Here is a 16,260-nt window from a genome sequence, read left to right as displayed (position 1 = left end):
GCGTGTATGTGAGCGCAAGCGCCAGGGAGCGCGGCACACACAGCCAAGGCAGACGGAAGGAGAGAGAGAAAGAGAGAGAGCTAGAGAGCGAGAGAAAAACAGAGAGACAGAGATAATGTAGAGGAGGGAGGGAAGGGAGGGGGGTTCTGGGGAGTTATAAGGAAGGGCGTGGCCAGCAAACTGTCAGTCACTGCCGTTTACGACACAAAATGGGTGTACTCATATACAAGGACATCCAATGGCAAGCGACGTTGCTTGTGTCACCATGGTGATGGGGCTGTACTCAGGGAGGTTGTGATGGGTTGACAGGTGCGTGACAATCGGAGCTCTCTGCAAGCATGTACGCCAAAGGCAAGAGTAACAACGTGCCGTCCGACAGCCAAGCCAGAGAAAAGTAAGTTTTATTTATGGAGGGAAACCGCAGCAATGAGGGAGGATTGATAAAGTTAATGAACGTCCGGGTCAGTCACACGGAGCTGCTGTCAGAGAAGAGATACATTGCAAGATACTCATAAAAGGCATGATTGAGGCTTTGCACGGCTTTAAAAGTTGACCATGTCAATTTCTTTGTAAATTCTGGATATTACAAGAAAGATTACAATAGAACATCATGGGAAAATAGAATATATGCACGAGGCTAGCCGACTTACATGACCGTGGTTCATAGGACACCTTTTACCGTCATACTAGGCTAGTATTTCTGCGACATAGACTATATTTTTTTGACAGCAATGCTTATCAATCAACAGTTTATCCGTTTAGCGTTATTTCGCTATATAATATGCAAAAACATTATGCTGTCTGTAGAGGTAGCTGTTGTAAAGCCTAGGCAACTGTTATGTTCAAGTTTTTCAGTGGAGCTTTATGCACGCTTACATGCCCACGTCATGCATATTGTTGTGAGTAGAAGTTATCTTTGCATTAAGTTGACAAGCAGGTAACACTATCGCTGTTAGTTCAATCAACCCATCCATTGCATGCTACTGTACCTCGCAGCAGCTGACACAGACAGACAGGCTATTAAATAGCCAGCATAGCCTAATGTATCTGTCATCATTATTAAGCTACCATTAACATTACCAGATTTTTTGTTTTTACTTGCATAGTCTAGCGTAGCCTACAGGTCAAGGTGCCTGAACAATATTGTTATGTACATTTTCGAAAAACATGTTATAACTACAGGGTTATACAATGCATGCACATTGCAACCAATGTGTTTTTCAGTTGAGCAAATAATTAAACACCAGTGTCCGGCCTTGGGCTTTAAAATTGTAATTTCTGTCAAAATAGCCTACAACATAATGTAATTTCTGTCAAAGATTTATAAAAATGTATATCATTTTATGCATACTGTAGCCTCAGAATTATTTCCGATGAATGTCTCTGTTGCGTGAGCACATCTTGTCTAAAGAAGAAACAATTTCCCGGGAGACAGACAGAAGAACTTGGTTACATTAGGCAGGTTTCTATTAACCCAGGCACTTGGCACACACTGGTTGAATTGACGTCTGGAAGAAAAAATGCGACGTGTAATGGAAACAGTAGATTTTCTAAAGATCGAATACATTTTTATCTGTTCGACAGGGGTGGGTTCTTCTTTTGTCATAGGCACATGGAAATTATTGAACTATTGCTAATATTAGTAAATTCTTGCCAAGGGCTTAACTTTGTGTTGCATATTGGGGAGGTTAGGGTCAATGGGTTCAGGGGTCAACACCCTTACATGGGGGTCAAGGGCCCCCAACCCAAGAGAAAAAAATTAAATAAATGTAAAATGGTTGTTTCTGGTTAATTTTGAAGGGAAAATAAACAAACGTTACTGATAATTTGGTCAATGTATCCCAACCACAACTGAAATACTAATAATTTATGTATTACTTTAAACTGTTGGTCTAACTCTAACAGTTCAGAAGGTGTAACTACGCTTGGCAATTCTTTTGTAGAACGACTGTGAGAAAGTCAGTTCTGAGGTGTGTTCAGTTCAATTGAATGTTTGCTACGTTGCGTAATGGCTTGTACTGAACAATGTTCAACGTTCTTCAACATTCTTGAACAGACTTTGAGGTAGCCTACGTTTGCTCCATTTGGCGGATGTGAGGGGGTTGTGGCTTGAAGCAATGAGTGTGGTATTTGAAGGATAGTGGTGCATTTTTAACCCACAACACAACCCCACTCCGTTTTTCAACTGGTCGTTCAGAACAGCACAGTTTCCGTTTAATTGAATATTGCATTACGTTTTTTCATACCTAACGCAGCCTTGGTGACTTTTCTACTTTAAAATGAATAAAAATGTAATTATGGTGACACCATTAAAATGATAATTTTATGCTCCAAAATTGAGCCTAAAATGGTCCATATTATCAGGCTGGTGTGTTATTTAGCAATAAGCATTATCACCTGTAGCCCAACTGATGCAGCATAGAGCCCTGTGTAACAGTCTAGATTCCGTCCCTCTCCTCGCCCCAACCTGGGCTTGAACCAGGGACCCTCTGCGCACATCAACAACAGTCACCCACGAAGCATCGTTACCCATCGCGCCACAAAAGCCGCGGCTCTTGCAACGCAAGGGGAACAACCACTTCAGGTCTCAGAGCGAGTGACGTCCCTGATTGAAACGCTATTAGTGCGCACCACCGCTAACTAACTAGCCATTTCACATCGGTTACACCTGCACGGGCATGAATTTTAAGCCATAGTCCTACCTACGCCCGCGACATTCAAGGCCCTAACCTACCCAGGCCCGATTGCTTCTGCCAAATGTAACCTTTTCACACGTACCAACAAACGGGTGTGATCATTCTACAGCGGTCCCTGCAGCGTACATTTAAACCGGTGTGATTAGCATGCTTATTTAGAACATCCACTTTCGATTGACGCAACAGTCAGCATTTGAGCTGGCCACACTGTTGTTTCACAGAAACATTTTGCACGAACAGAGTACTTACAAAGTTATGTCCTGAATGTGACCAGTTTATTTTTGGATGCAATGTTAGAATAAAAACATGAGCTGGCTCACACCCAGGGAAAATTATTTTATGTAGAGGTGCTAACGAACAGCGAATAAGCTATAAAAATAGAGTCGCACACTCTATATATAAACTCCTAGTAATTTATTGGGTAAATCTCCCAACATTTCGGCATCACTGTACCTTTTTCTGGTTGATTGTTCCGACATTCACAGAAGTAGTCACAGCATAACACAATTATCATCCAAACCGGAAAATGTAGGCTACATTTGTCCTAGCGCTAACTGAGAAAAGATTGACTTAACACAAGCGGTCATATTTAGATAACGCTCGGCTGACAGAAACCACAATATGAATTGGCTAATAGCAATTACTATTTGGGTAGTTTGTGCACGCCGCCATGTTTTTTATTTTCTCGTCAACCAAAGATAATAAAGAGGAGAAAAGATGAGTTTGGTCTGTTTGCACAGCATGTTGTCGTCTACGATCATTCCCTTCATTCACTTCCGGAAGTTTACTCGAAAGAAGAGTGAACCATTCTTTCACCTCATTATAACATCTTTGGTCTGACAGATGTTTATGTGACACCCAAAATGCAATGTATAATGTCAACAAACATGGCGGAAGGCCTCCCCAGTGGCGCAGTGGTCTAAGGCACTGGATCACAGTTCTAGCTGTGTCACTAGAGATCCTGGTTCGAGTCCAGGCTCTGACGCAACCGGCCGCGACCGGGAGACCCAAGGGGCAGCGCACAATTGGCCCAGCGTCACCTGGGTTAGGGAGGGTTTGGCCGGCAGGGATTATATTGTCCCATCGCGCACTAGCGATTCTTGTGGCGGGCCGGTCGCCAGGTGTACGGTGTTTCCTCCGACACTTCCAGGTTAAGCGGGCATTGTGTCAAGAAGCAGTGCGGCTTGGCTGGGTTGTGTTTCGGAGGATGCACGACTCTCAACCTTCGCCTCTCCCGAGTCCGTACGGGAGTTGCAGCGATGGGACTAGACTGTAACTACCAATTGGATACCATGAAATTGTGGAGAAAAAGGGGTAAAAAAAACAACTAACAATTAAAACAAATAATTATATAAAGAAACATGGCACCACACATAGCTGGCAAATAGCTTAGCATTATCTCATTATAATCAGTACAATCTTCATAAAAGTATTTTACACACATCATAGGTGTCCATTACAATCTATTCAATATTCAGAATACATTATTTGTCACCAGTACTTAAAAAGATGTGAATAAGACTGTAAATACATTATGCTACATACATACATACATACATGCTACACAGGTAGCCTAGTGGTTAGAGCGTTGGGTCAGTAACCGAAAGTTTGCTAGATCGAATCCCTGAGCTGACGAGGTAAAAATCTGTCATTCTGGCCCTGAACAAGGCTGTTAACCCACTGTTTCTAGGCCATCGTTGTAAATAAGAATTTGTTCTTAACTGAGTTGCCTAGTTAAATAAAGGTTAAATAAAAAAATACATGCACTACCGTTCAAAAGTTTGGGGTCACTTAGAAATGTCCTTGTTTTTGAAAGAAAATAACATTTTTTGTCCATTAAAATAACATCAAATTGATCAGAAATACAGTGTAGACATTGTTAATGTTGTAAATGACTATTGTAGCTGGAAACGGCAGATTTTTTTTTAAATGGAATATCTACATAGGCCCATTATCAGCAACCATCACTCCTGTGTTCCAATGGCACGTTGTGTTAGCTAATCCAAGTTGATCATTTTAAAAGGCTAATTGATCATTAGAAAACCCTTTTGCAATTGTGTTAGCACAGCTGAAAACTGTTGTTCTGATTAAAAAAGCAATAAACTGGCCTTCTTTAGACTAGTTGAGTATCTGGAGCATCAGCATTTGTGGGTTCGATTACAGGCTCAAAATGGCCAGAAACAAATAACTTTCTTCGGAAACTTGTCAGTCTATTCTTGTTCTGAGAAATTAAGGTTATTCCATGTGAGAAATTGCCAAGAAACTGAAGATCTCGTATAAGGCTGTGTACTACTCCCTTCACAGAACATTGCAAACTGTCTCTAACCAGAATAGAAAGAGGAGTGGGAGGCCCCGGTCCACAACTGAGCAAGAGGACAAGTACATTAGAGTGTCTAGTTTAAGCAACACCTCATTAGTCCTCAACTGGCAGCTTCATTAAATAGTACCTGCAAAACACCAGTCTCAATGTCAACAGTGAAGAGGCGACTCCGGGATACTGACCTTCTAGGCAGATATTCCATTACAAATCAGCCATTTCCAGCTACAATAGTCATTTACAACATTAACAATGTATTTCGGATCAATTTTATGTTATTTTAATGGACCAAAAATGTGCTTTTCTTTCAAAAACAAGGACATTTCTAAGTGACCCCAAACTTTTGAACGGTAGTGTACATACTGTATGCTACAGTAAAAACGATATACAGAAAATAAGGCACTTACTTTGATAGGAACACATACATGTCAAAAGTAATTATTTGTAAGCAAAACAACAATGAAGACAATGCGAGCGCCAGCCAGAAAATGTGGCAGTTTTTGCAAGACTGCGCAAATGTCTGCATACTTGATCTGCAGAAACACTGGGAAGTGCTTGGGCTCTCCTCGAAGAAAGAAGTTTGTCCGGCTCAGTACAGCCTCAAACATAAATTGTCCGCAACACCGAAATGGGCTCCTTCTATGTGAATCAATGATTAGGCGGAACACACCTCAATTCAAATTAAAACTTAGAAGAAAATAATTTGAAGTTGACAAGTTGAAACACAGCCTATAGATAATTAGCAGGCAGCGCGTGTTAAGTGTCCTGTTGTGTAACAATCACATTTTGGAACAGTGAGTGCATTCTGACATCACGTGCATAAAACAACATGCTGGGGCGACCGTTAGAGTGATTTCGAACTGACATGTGAAAAGGTTAAAGCCCGGCCCTGCCCGAAACCCGAAATTAGAAATATGTTCCTCCGTTAGTAAATCCATTAACTGCACCTTTCTGTCTGTAAGTCACTCCCTGCACGCAGGCAGCTCGCTCTGAATGCAGTCTGTGCATGGCGGCTCTGAGTGTGAGTATCCATAGCAACGGCTCCGCTTGGGCTACTCAATGAAGAAACGAGAGAGCAGTAAGCAGTTAGCTACTTTCCGTCACTTTAAAATCCGACAATTTTAAGAAACATTATTTTATGTGAAATAATCTCTTCTGTCTTATGTTTGACGAGGTTGAAGAACTTCTGACACCATGTTATGATCTTAGCAGCAAAGCACAAGCAAATGGCTCAGTTTCAAAATGTTTGATTAATTTAGTGATACCCGTGCGCTCCCCTTACCCTAGTTATTGATGAAAAGCAGGCCCTACCCTAACCCGATGTACAGTAAGGGGAAAAAAGTATTTGATCCCCTGCTGATTTTGTACGTTTGCTCACTGACAAAGAAATGATCAGTCTATAATTTTAATGGTAGGTTTATTTGAACAGTGAGAGACAGAATAACAACAAAAAAATCCAGAAAAACGCAGGTCAAAAATGTTATAAATTGATTTGCATTTTAATGAGGGAAATAAGTATTTGACCCCCCTCTGCAAAACATGACTTAGTACTTGGTGGCAAAACCCTTGTTGGCAATCAGAGGTCAGACGTTTCTTGTAGTTTGCCACCAGGTTTGCACACATCTCAGGAGGGATTTTGTCCCACTCCTCTTTGCAGATCTTCTCCAAGTCATTAAGGTTTCGAGGCTGACGTTTGGCAACTCGAACCTTCAGCTCCCTCCACAGATTTTCTATGGGATTAAGGTCTGGAAACTGGCTAGGCCACTCCAGGACCTTAATGTGCTTCTTCTTGAGCCACTCCTTTGTTGCCTTGGCCGTGTGTTTTGGGTCATTGTCATTCTGGAATACCCATCCACGACCCATTTTCAATGCCCTGGCTGAGGGAAGGAGGTTCTCACCCAAGATTTGACGGTACATGGCCCCGTCCATCGTCCCTTTGATGCGGTGAAGTTGTCCTGTCCCCTTAGCAGAAAAACACCCCCAAAGCATAATGTTTCCATCTCCATGTTTGACGGTGGGGATGGTGTTCTTGGGGTTATAGGCAGCATTCCTCCTCCTCCAAACACGGCGAGTTGAGTTGATGCCAAAGAGCTCCATTTTGGTCTCATCTGACCACAACACTTTCACCCAGTTGTCCTCTGAATCATTCAGATGTTTATTGGCAAACTTCAGATGGGCATGTATATGTGCTTTCTTGAGCAGGGGGACCTTGCGGGCACTGCAGGATTTCAGTCCTTCACGGCGTAGTGTGTTACCAATTGTTTTCTTGGTGACTATGGTCCCAGCTGCCTTGAGATCATTGACAAGATCCTCCCGTGTAGTTCTGGGCTGATTCCTCACCGTTCTCATGATCATTGCAACTCCACGAGGTGAGATCTTACATGGAGCCCCAGGCCGAGGGAGATTGACAGTTCTTTTGTGTTTCTTCTATTTGCGAATAATCGCACCAACCGTTGTCACCTTCTCACCAAGCTGCTTGGCGATGGTCTTGTAGCCCATTCCAGCCTTGTGTAGGTTTACAATCTTGTCCCTGACATCCTTGGAGAGCTCTTTAGTCTTGGCCATGGTGGAGAGTTTGGAATCTGATTGATTGATTGCTTCTATGGACAGGTGTCTTTTATACAGGTAACGAGCTGGTTACCTGTATAAAAGACACCTGGGAGCCAGAAATCTTTCTGATTGAGAGGGGGTCAAATACTTATTTCCCTCATTAAAATGCAAATCAATTTATAACATTTTTGACATGCATTCTTCTGGATTTTTTTGTTATTCTGTCTCTCACTGTTCAAATAAACCTACCATTAAAATTATAGACTGATCATTTCTTTATCAGTGGGCAAACGTACAAAATCAGCAGGGGATCAAATACTTTTTTTCCCTCACTGTATTGTGTCAGGCCCCGTCGGGCTCTGGGCAGGTAGCAGTGCTCTATAAATAAATAGGCTGAAGCATGGGGTTGCCCATCTGTATTTGTGCTGATCATTATCTAAATCAGTGCTACCCAAACGGTTTCAGTCATGGCCCCTTTTCATCATGGGGGAACATCCTATGCCCCCTCACCTCCACCAATTGAATGAACTGCTACTATCGTTTTATTTTGTAGATTTTCTGTAAATAAAATATACAGTAAAGTTGGTTCTAGAAGTATTGTTAGTGTGACTATTAGGTTGTATAAACATGATGAGTGCCCCCCCCCATACAATTTTGGCCTTTAAATTTGTGTTCTAAACATAAATAAGGAAGAAAGGTTGCTGTTGCTGGTCAGAGTCTGAGACAGGCAGGCTGCGAATGGCTGGGGAGAGAAACAGGCTTGGTTGAGAATACTGCTTGAGGTTCAGAGAAACAGCCCTTCTCTAATTCTGTAGCCAACTAGAAAGTAGTTGTTTCAAAGTTTATAATACTAACAAAGTTCCCTTTGAACTCACAAAATTGAGCCCAATATACTCGCACAAAAGACCTTGTGAAGATGCTGGAGGAAACGGGTACAAAAGTATCTATATCCACAGTAAAACGAGTCCTATATCGACATAACCTGAAATTCCGCTCAGCAAGGAAGAAGCCACTGCTCCAAAACCGCCATAAAAAAGCCAGACTACGTTTTGCAACTGCACATGGGGACAAAGATCGTACTTTTTGGAGAAATGTCCTCTGGTCTGATGAAACAAAAATAGAACTGTTTGGCCATAATGACCATCGTTATGTTTGGAGGAAAAAGGGGGACGCTTACAAGCTGAAGAACACCATCTCAACCGTGAAGCACAGGGGTGGCAGCATCATGTTGTGGGGGTGCTTTGCTGCAAGAGGGACTGATGCACTTCACAAAATAGATGGCATCATGAGGGAGGAAAGTTATGTGGATATATTGATGCAACATCTCAAGACATCAGGAAGTTTAAGCTTGGTCGCAAATGGGCCTTCCTAATGGACAATGACCCCAAGCATACTTCCAAAGTTGTGGCAAAATGGCTTAAGGACAACAAAGTCAAGGTATTGGAGTGGCCATCACAAAGCCCTGACCTCAATCCTTTAGAAAATGTGTGGGCAGAACTGAAAAAGCGTGTGCGAGCAAGGAGGCCTACAAACCTGACTCAGTTACACCAGCTCTGTCAGGAGGAATGGGCCAAAATTCACCCAACTTATTGTGGGGTGCTTGTGGAAGGCTACCCAAAATGTTTGACCCAAGTTAAACAATTTAAAGGCAATGCTACCAAATACTAATTGAGTGTATGTAAACTTCTGACCCACTGGGAATGTGATGAAAGAAATAAAAGCTGAAATAAATCAGTCTCTGTACTATTATTCTGACATTTCACATTCTTAAAATAAAGTGGTGATCCAAACAGACCTTACACAGGGATTTTTTACTTGGATTAAATGTCAGGAATTGTGAGAAACTGAGTTTAAATGTATTTGGCTAAGGTGTATGTAAACTTCCGACTTCAACTGTATATACAGTTGACATTTAATCCAAGTAAAAATTTCCTGTCTTAGGTCAGTTAGGATCACCTCTATTTTAAGAATGTTAACAAACTATAGTTTTGAAGAGGCACTGAGTTTGAAGGTAGGCCTTGAAATACAACCACAGGTACACCTGCAATTGACTCAAATTATGTCAATTAGCCTGTCAGAAGTATCTAAAGCCATGACATCATTTTCTGGAATTTTCCAAGCTGTTTGAAGGCACAGTCAACTTAGTGTATGTAAACTTCTGACCCACTGGGATTGTGGTACAGTGAATTATAAGTGAAATAATCTGTCTGTAAACAATTGTGTCATGTGTAACTGATGTGAAATGGCTAATTAGTTAGCGGTGGTGCGCGCTAATAGCGTTTCAATCAGTGACGTCACTCGCTCTGAGACTTGAAGTAGGGTTTCCCCTTGCGTTGCAAGGGCCGCGGCTTTTGTGGCGCGATGGGTAACGATGCTTCGGTGGGTGTCAGTTGTTGATGTGTGCAAGGGTCCCTGGTTCGAGCCCGGGTTGGGGCGAAGAGAGGGACGGAACCTGCACTGTTACATTGGTGCCATGACCCGGATCATTGGTTGCTGCGGAAAAAGAGGAGGTCAAAAGGGGGGTGAGTGTAACCGATGTGAAATGGCTAGTTAGTTAGCGTTTCAATCAGTTACGTCACTCGCTCTGAGACTTGAAGTAGGGTTTCCCCTTGCGTTGCAAGGGCCGTGACTTTTGTGGTGCGATGGGTAACGATGCTTGTTGATGTGTGCAAGGGTCCCTGGTTCGAGCCCAGGTTGGGGCGAAGAGAGGGACGGAACCTGCACTGTTACACATGCACAAAGTAATGAACTAAACCGACTTTCCAAAACTATAGTTTGTTAACAATACATTTGTGGAGTGGTTGAAAAACGAGTTTTAATGACTGCAACCTAAGTGTATGTAAACTTCTGACTTCAACTGTATATATATAATGAAGTGGGTAAACAGTATGTAACATTTTTAAAGTGACTAGTGTTCAATGACTATGTACATAGGGCAGCAGTCTCTAAGGTGCAGGGTAGAGTACCAGGTGGGAGCCGGCTAGTAACAGTGACTAAGGTTCAGGGCAGGGTACTGGTAGAGGCCGACTAGTGGTGACTATTTAACTGTCTGATGGCCTGGAGATGGAAGCTGTTTTTCAGTCTCTTACTCCCAGCTTTGATGCACCTGTGCTGTCCCCGGTGATGTGTAGGCTGACACCCTCTGGAAAGCCCTGCGGTTGCAGATGTTCTAATTGCCGTACCAGGCGGTGATACAGCCCAACAGGATGCTCTCAATGGTGCATCTGTAGAAGTTTGTGTGGGTTTTAGGGACCAAGCCGAATTTCTTCAGCCTCACACTGTCTGTGAAGGGACCATTTCAAGTTGTCAGTGATGTGCACAGCGAGGAACTGGATACTTTTCACGCTCTCCACTGCGGCCCTGTCGATGTGGATGGGGGCGTTATCTTAATCTATCAGGCAGATGTAATTGACAGTTTATGGTTTTGACCATGGTGATTACAATAATGTTAATTTAAATCTATGAAAAGTAGAGAACTTTAAAGACCATGAGTGGTCTTGTTGTACTACATGTAATGAGGACATGAATAAGGGATCCTTATGGTATAGCTGACCCTGCTCATTCCTGAATAATTTAGGATTTTAGACAAATCTGACAGAGTTTATCAAATCCCCGGACACATCTTTTTGGAATCACAGTTTTGAGATAAATATTCTTTAAAGTCAAAAAGGGCAATTGCAACTACTTAACGACATAAGATCATTTTTCAGTTAATATACGTTATTGACAGTTTGTTTGAGAGTGTTTTTGGAGAGTTTGATATTGGGATCCTTTGATCCGGACAAGGGCATTATCAACGTTTTTTTTATTTTATTCCCTAAACAAATCTGTTCCCCTCAATGTACATTTTAAACAAAAATAATGCAACAAAATCAAAAATGTTCAACTACTGAGAAATTATTTTCCCGCCGGATAAGGATTGTCCTGACTTTCAAGAATCTCTGAGCTAATTTCCTGCTATTCTATACATTTTGCCGTTAGGCTGAGAGAAACTTTAGCAGTTTTTAAGGTAATTTCATGTAATTCTAAACATTTCTTTCATGGCTTATGAAGTGTTCATATGCTATCTGGGGGGCCTGACCTCCGGGGGTACCTAACCCAAAATTATAATACTATCTGGGAAGTGGGTTCCAGACAGGAAGATCACGTCAGTGATTCAACCCACTCAAGTTGAGTATAGTGATAAAAGCCTGGCACGACGTGATGCACTCCTCCTAGGGACGGTATGGGAGAGCACTATCAAGCCAGGGATTCAGCCCCCATAACAAGGTCCGACGCAGAGAATCCCAGTGGAGAGAGGGGAGCCGGCCAGGCAGAGACGGCAAAGGTGGTTCGTCGCTCCAGTGCCTTGCTATTCAACTTCAGCCCCCTGGGCAGACTGCACTCAATCATAGGACCTACTGAAGAGATGAGTCTTCAGTAAAGACTTAAAGGTCGAGACTGAGTCTGCATCTCTCACATCGTCAGACCATTCCATACAAATGAAGCACTATAGGAGAAAGCCCTGCTTCCAGCTGTTTGCTTTGGGGTTCTAAGAACAATAAGGAGGCCTGCGTCTTGTGACCATTGCGTACGTGTAGGTATGTAAGGCATGACCATATCGGAAAGATGGGTAGGAGCAAGTCCATGTAATGCTTTGTAGTAAAACCTTGAAATCTGCCCTAGCCTTAACAGGAAACCAGTGTAGAGAGGCTAGCACTGGAGTAATATGATGCAATTTTGGGGTTCTAGTCAAGATTCTAGAAGACATATTTAGCACTTGCTGAAGTTTATTTAGTGCTTTATCTGGGTAGCCAGAGAGTAGAGCAATGCAGTTGTCTAATCTTGAAGTGACAGAAGCATGGCTTAGCATAATTTTTGGACAAAAAGTTTCAGATATTTGCAATGTTATGAAGATGGAAAAAGCTGCTCTTGAAATATATTTTTTTATACAGTATGTTCATCAAAAGAGAGATCAGGGTCCAGAGTAACGGACGTCCTTCACAGTTTTATTTAAGACGACTGTACAACCATCAATATTAATTGTCAGATCAAACAGCAGATCTCTTTGTTTCTTGGGACCTAGAACTAGCATCTCTGTTTTGTCCGAGTTTAAAAGTAAAACATTTGGAACCTTGAGGAACACCCAAACTTAGCATTGATTTTTCAGAGGACAAACCATCCACAGGAACAAACAGATATCTTTCTGACCGATAAGATCTAAACCAGGCAATAACTTTTCCGTGTAGACAAATTGGGGTTTCCAATCTCTCCAAAAGAATGTGGTGATTGATGGTGTCAAAAGCGGCACTCAGGTCTAGGAGTACGAGGACAGACGCAGAGCCTTGGTCTGATGACATTAAAAGGTAATATACCACCTTCACGTGTGCAATCTCAGTACTATTATGGGGTCTAAAACCAGGCTGGAGCGTTTCTTATACATTATTTTTATTCAGGAAGGCAGTGAGTTACTAACGAACAGCTTTTAAAAAATGTTTTGAGAGGAATGAGAGATTCAATATAGGCCGATAGTTTAACAAAGAAATTCCGGGTCAAGGCTTTATTACTTCCACTTTCCGTGAGTTCCGTACACATCCGGAGGATAGGGAGCTGTTTATTATGTTCAACATAGGAGGGCCAATCACAGGACGTAGCTCTTTCAGTGGTTTAGTTGGAATAGAGTCCAGTAGGCAGCTGGAAGGTTTAGAGGCCATGGCTATTTTCATGAATGTGTCGAGAGATACAGGATAAAAAAAACTTGATTGTCTCCATTGATCTGAGGTCTTGGCAGTTCTGTGCAGACTCAGGACAAGAGTTATGGAGAAATATGCTTATTCAAAGAGAAGTCCGTAATTAGATTATTTTTTTCTTCCCAATTTTGATCTTGCCTCATCGCTGCATTGGCCCAACGGGCTCGGGAGGCAAAGGTCGAGTCATGCGCTCTCTGAAACATGACCCGCCAAACCATGCTTCTTAACCTCTATGGGCTAGGTGGGACGTTTGCGTCCCACCCTAGTCAACAGCCAGTGGAATCCCGTGGCGCGATATTCAAATACCTTAGAAATGCTATTACTTCAATTCCTCAAACATATGACTATTTTACACCATTTTAAAGACAAGACTCTCCTTTATCTAACCACACTGTCCGATTTCAAAAAGGCTTTACAACGAAAGCAAAACATTAGATTATGTCAGCAGAGTACCCAGCCAGAAATAATCAGACACCCATTTTTCAAGCTAGCATATAATGTCACAAAAACCAAAACCATAGCTAAATGCAGCACTAACCTTTGATGATCTTCATCAGATGACACTCCTAGGACATTATGTTATACAATACATTCATGTTTTGTTCAATCAAGTTCATATTTATATAAAAAAACAGCTTTTTACATTAGCATGTGACTAGCATGTGACTAGCATTCCCACCGAATACTTCCGGTGAATTTACTAAATTACTCACGATAAACGTTCACAAAAAACATAATTATTTTAAGAATTATAGATACAGAACTCCTTTATGCAATCGCGGTGTCCGATTTTAAAATAGCTTTTCGGTGAAAGCACATTTTGCAATATTCTGAGTAGATAGCCCGGCCATCACAGGCTAGCTATTTAGACACCCACCAAGTTTAGTACTCACCAAACTCAGATTTACTATAAGAAAAATTGGATTACCTTTGCTGTTCTTCGTCAGAATGCACTCCCAGGACTTCTACTTCAATAACAAATGTTGGTTTGGTTCCAAATAATCCATAGTTATATCCAAATAGCGCCGTTTTGTTCGTGCGTTCAAGACACTATCCGAAGGGTAAAGAAGGGTGACGCGTTTCGTGACAAAATATTTCAAAATATTCCATTACCGTACTTCAAAGCATGTCAAACGCTGTTTAAATTATCGTAAAAAAGCGATAATATTCAGACCGGGAGTCGTTGTTTTCGTTGAAAGACTGATAATGTAAACATGGAGTTGTCTCGTGCACGCGCGCCCCAGTCTCATTGTTCTCAGATCGACCACTTACCAAATGCACTACTGTTTTTCAGCCATGGCCTGCAAAGTCATCATTCAACATTCTTGCGCCTTATGGGAGCGTTAGAAAATGTCACGTTACAGCAGAGATCCCCTGTTTTGGATAGAGATGGCAAAGAAGGCCAAGAAATGGTCAAAGAGGGCGCTTCCTGTTTGGAATCTTCTCAGGTTTTGGCCTGCCAAATGAGTTCTGTTATACTCACAGACACCATTCAAACAGTTTTATAAACTTTAGGGTGTTTTCTATCCAAATCATCAACTATATGCATATTCTAGTTACTGGGCAGGAGTAGTAACCAGATTAAATCGGGTATGTTTTTTTATCCGGCCGTGCAAATACTGCCCCCTATCCCCAACAGGTTAACACCCGTGTTCTTAACCCGGAAGCCAGCCACACAAATGTGTCGCCGGAAACACTGTTCAACTGACGACCGAGGTCAGCCTGCAGGCGCCCGGCTCGCCACAAGGAGTCACTAGAGCGGGATGAGCCAAGTAAAGCCCCCCCCCCCGGCAAAACCCTCCCCTAACCCGGACGATGCTGGGCCAATTGTGCTTCTTCAATGCATTTTCTTAGGTAGAGGGTGTGTGTGTGTGTGTGTGTGTGTGTGTGTGTGTGTGTGTGTGTGTGTGTGTGTGTGTGTGTGTGTGTGTGTGTGTGTGTGTGTGTGTGTGTGTGTGTTTTGCTATAATATAGTGAATAAAACAGGTGTCTACATGTTGGTGTCTGATTGTGGAGTCTGCCTGGTCTTCGTATCCCCCCCCTCTCTTGCTCTCGCTCTCTCGCTCTCTTTGCCTGATGTAATGACAAGTGACAGCCCAGCACCACTGACTGTGTGCAGGAATTGTTCTGAGAGGACAAACCAGGGTCATGCACTTCTCCGTGCCGGTTTCAGAAAGATTCAACATATCTTGAAATGTTTGCTTAGGCCTATAGAATTTCAGTACCGTTTCAGTTTGAAAAGGTTTGAAAATGTTTGCTCCCGTCCGGAATCCATGACTGAGACCCAGGGTTACATGATTATAAACCAAGTTTTCTTTCTTTGAAAACAAGAGAATGCAATTGAAACACTCCACCCTTGGTATACTGTTCCCTTCCTAGTGTAATCAGTACACTGTTCCCTTCCTAGTATAATCAGTACACTGTTCCCTTCCTAGTATAATCAGTACACTGTTCCCTTCCTAGTATAATTTGCTTAGGGAAGAACCTGTTGTAAAACCAACAGGGGTTTTCCTTGGTTGAGTTCAGTATCTGCTGTTGATCAGAGCGTCATGGCACTTGTGTGATGCAGAATTGTGATTGAAATGTAGCCGTTGATAAAGCTGTATCCATGCTTGCTGGATATCTCAATGTTGCTTGGTAAGCTTATTTTGTGGACTGAGGTTTTTCTTGGTGAATCAGCCGTGGTCCTTGTTCTATTCATCTGCCTCTGCAGATTAGCATGCAAACAAATGAACAAACATGTAGGGTACTGACTGTCCTCACTCTGGATCCTCAACATGGACCATGGCCTGTCACATAGTTACACACACACAGACACACACGCAGTTTCTATCTCCTGGCTTAGTGACTGGCACCTGGCTCTCCCCTCATTCCTGAGACACCTCCAGCTCCTGGCAGGAAGCTGCCGACGCAGCATTGCTCCGACTGAGGCAGAGCAGTGCGTGTTTCGAGTGTTTATCCTCCCCAA

General features: G+C 42.4%; 1 protein-coding gene across 1 annotated transcript in view; it reads left to right on the top strand.

Moving 5' to 3' along the window:
* Nucleotides 1–218: 218 nt before the first annotated feature.
* Nucleotides 219–16,260, top strand: part of LOC106585065 (single-stranded DNA-binding protein 2) — a 96,666-nt gene continuing 80,624 nt past the window's right edge. Inside the window, exon 1 of the mRNA XM_014170825.2 lies at nt 219–394. Within this exon, the coding sequence (XP_014026300.1) occupies nt 339–394 (56 nt within the window). The 5' untranslated portion in view covers nt 219–338. The remainder of the gene's footprint in view (nt 395–16,260) is intronic.

The sequence above is a fragment of the Salmo salar genome, chromosome ssa24, assembly GCF_905237065.1.
Source record: "Salmo salar chromosome ssa24, Ssal_v3.1, whole genome shotgun sequence".
NCBI lineage: Eukaryota > Metazoa > Chordata > Actinopteri > Salmoniformes > Salmonidae > Salmo > Salmo salar.
Note: the sequence above shows the minus strand (reverse complement) of the source record. Positions and strands in the feature narration are given on the sequence as shown.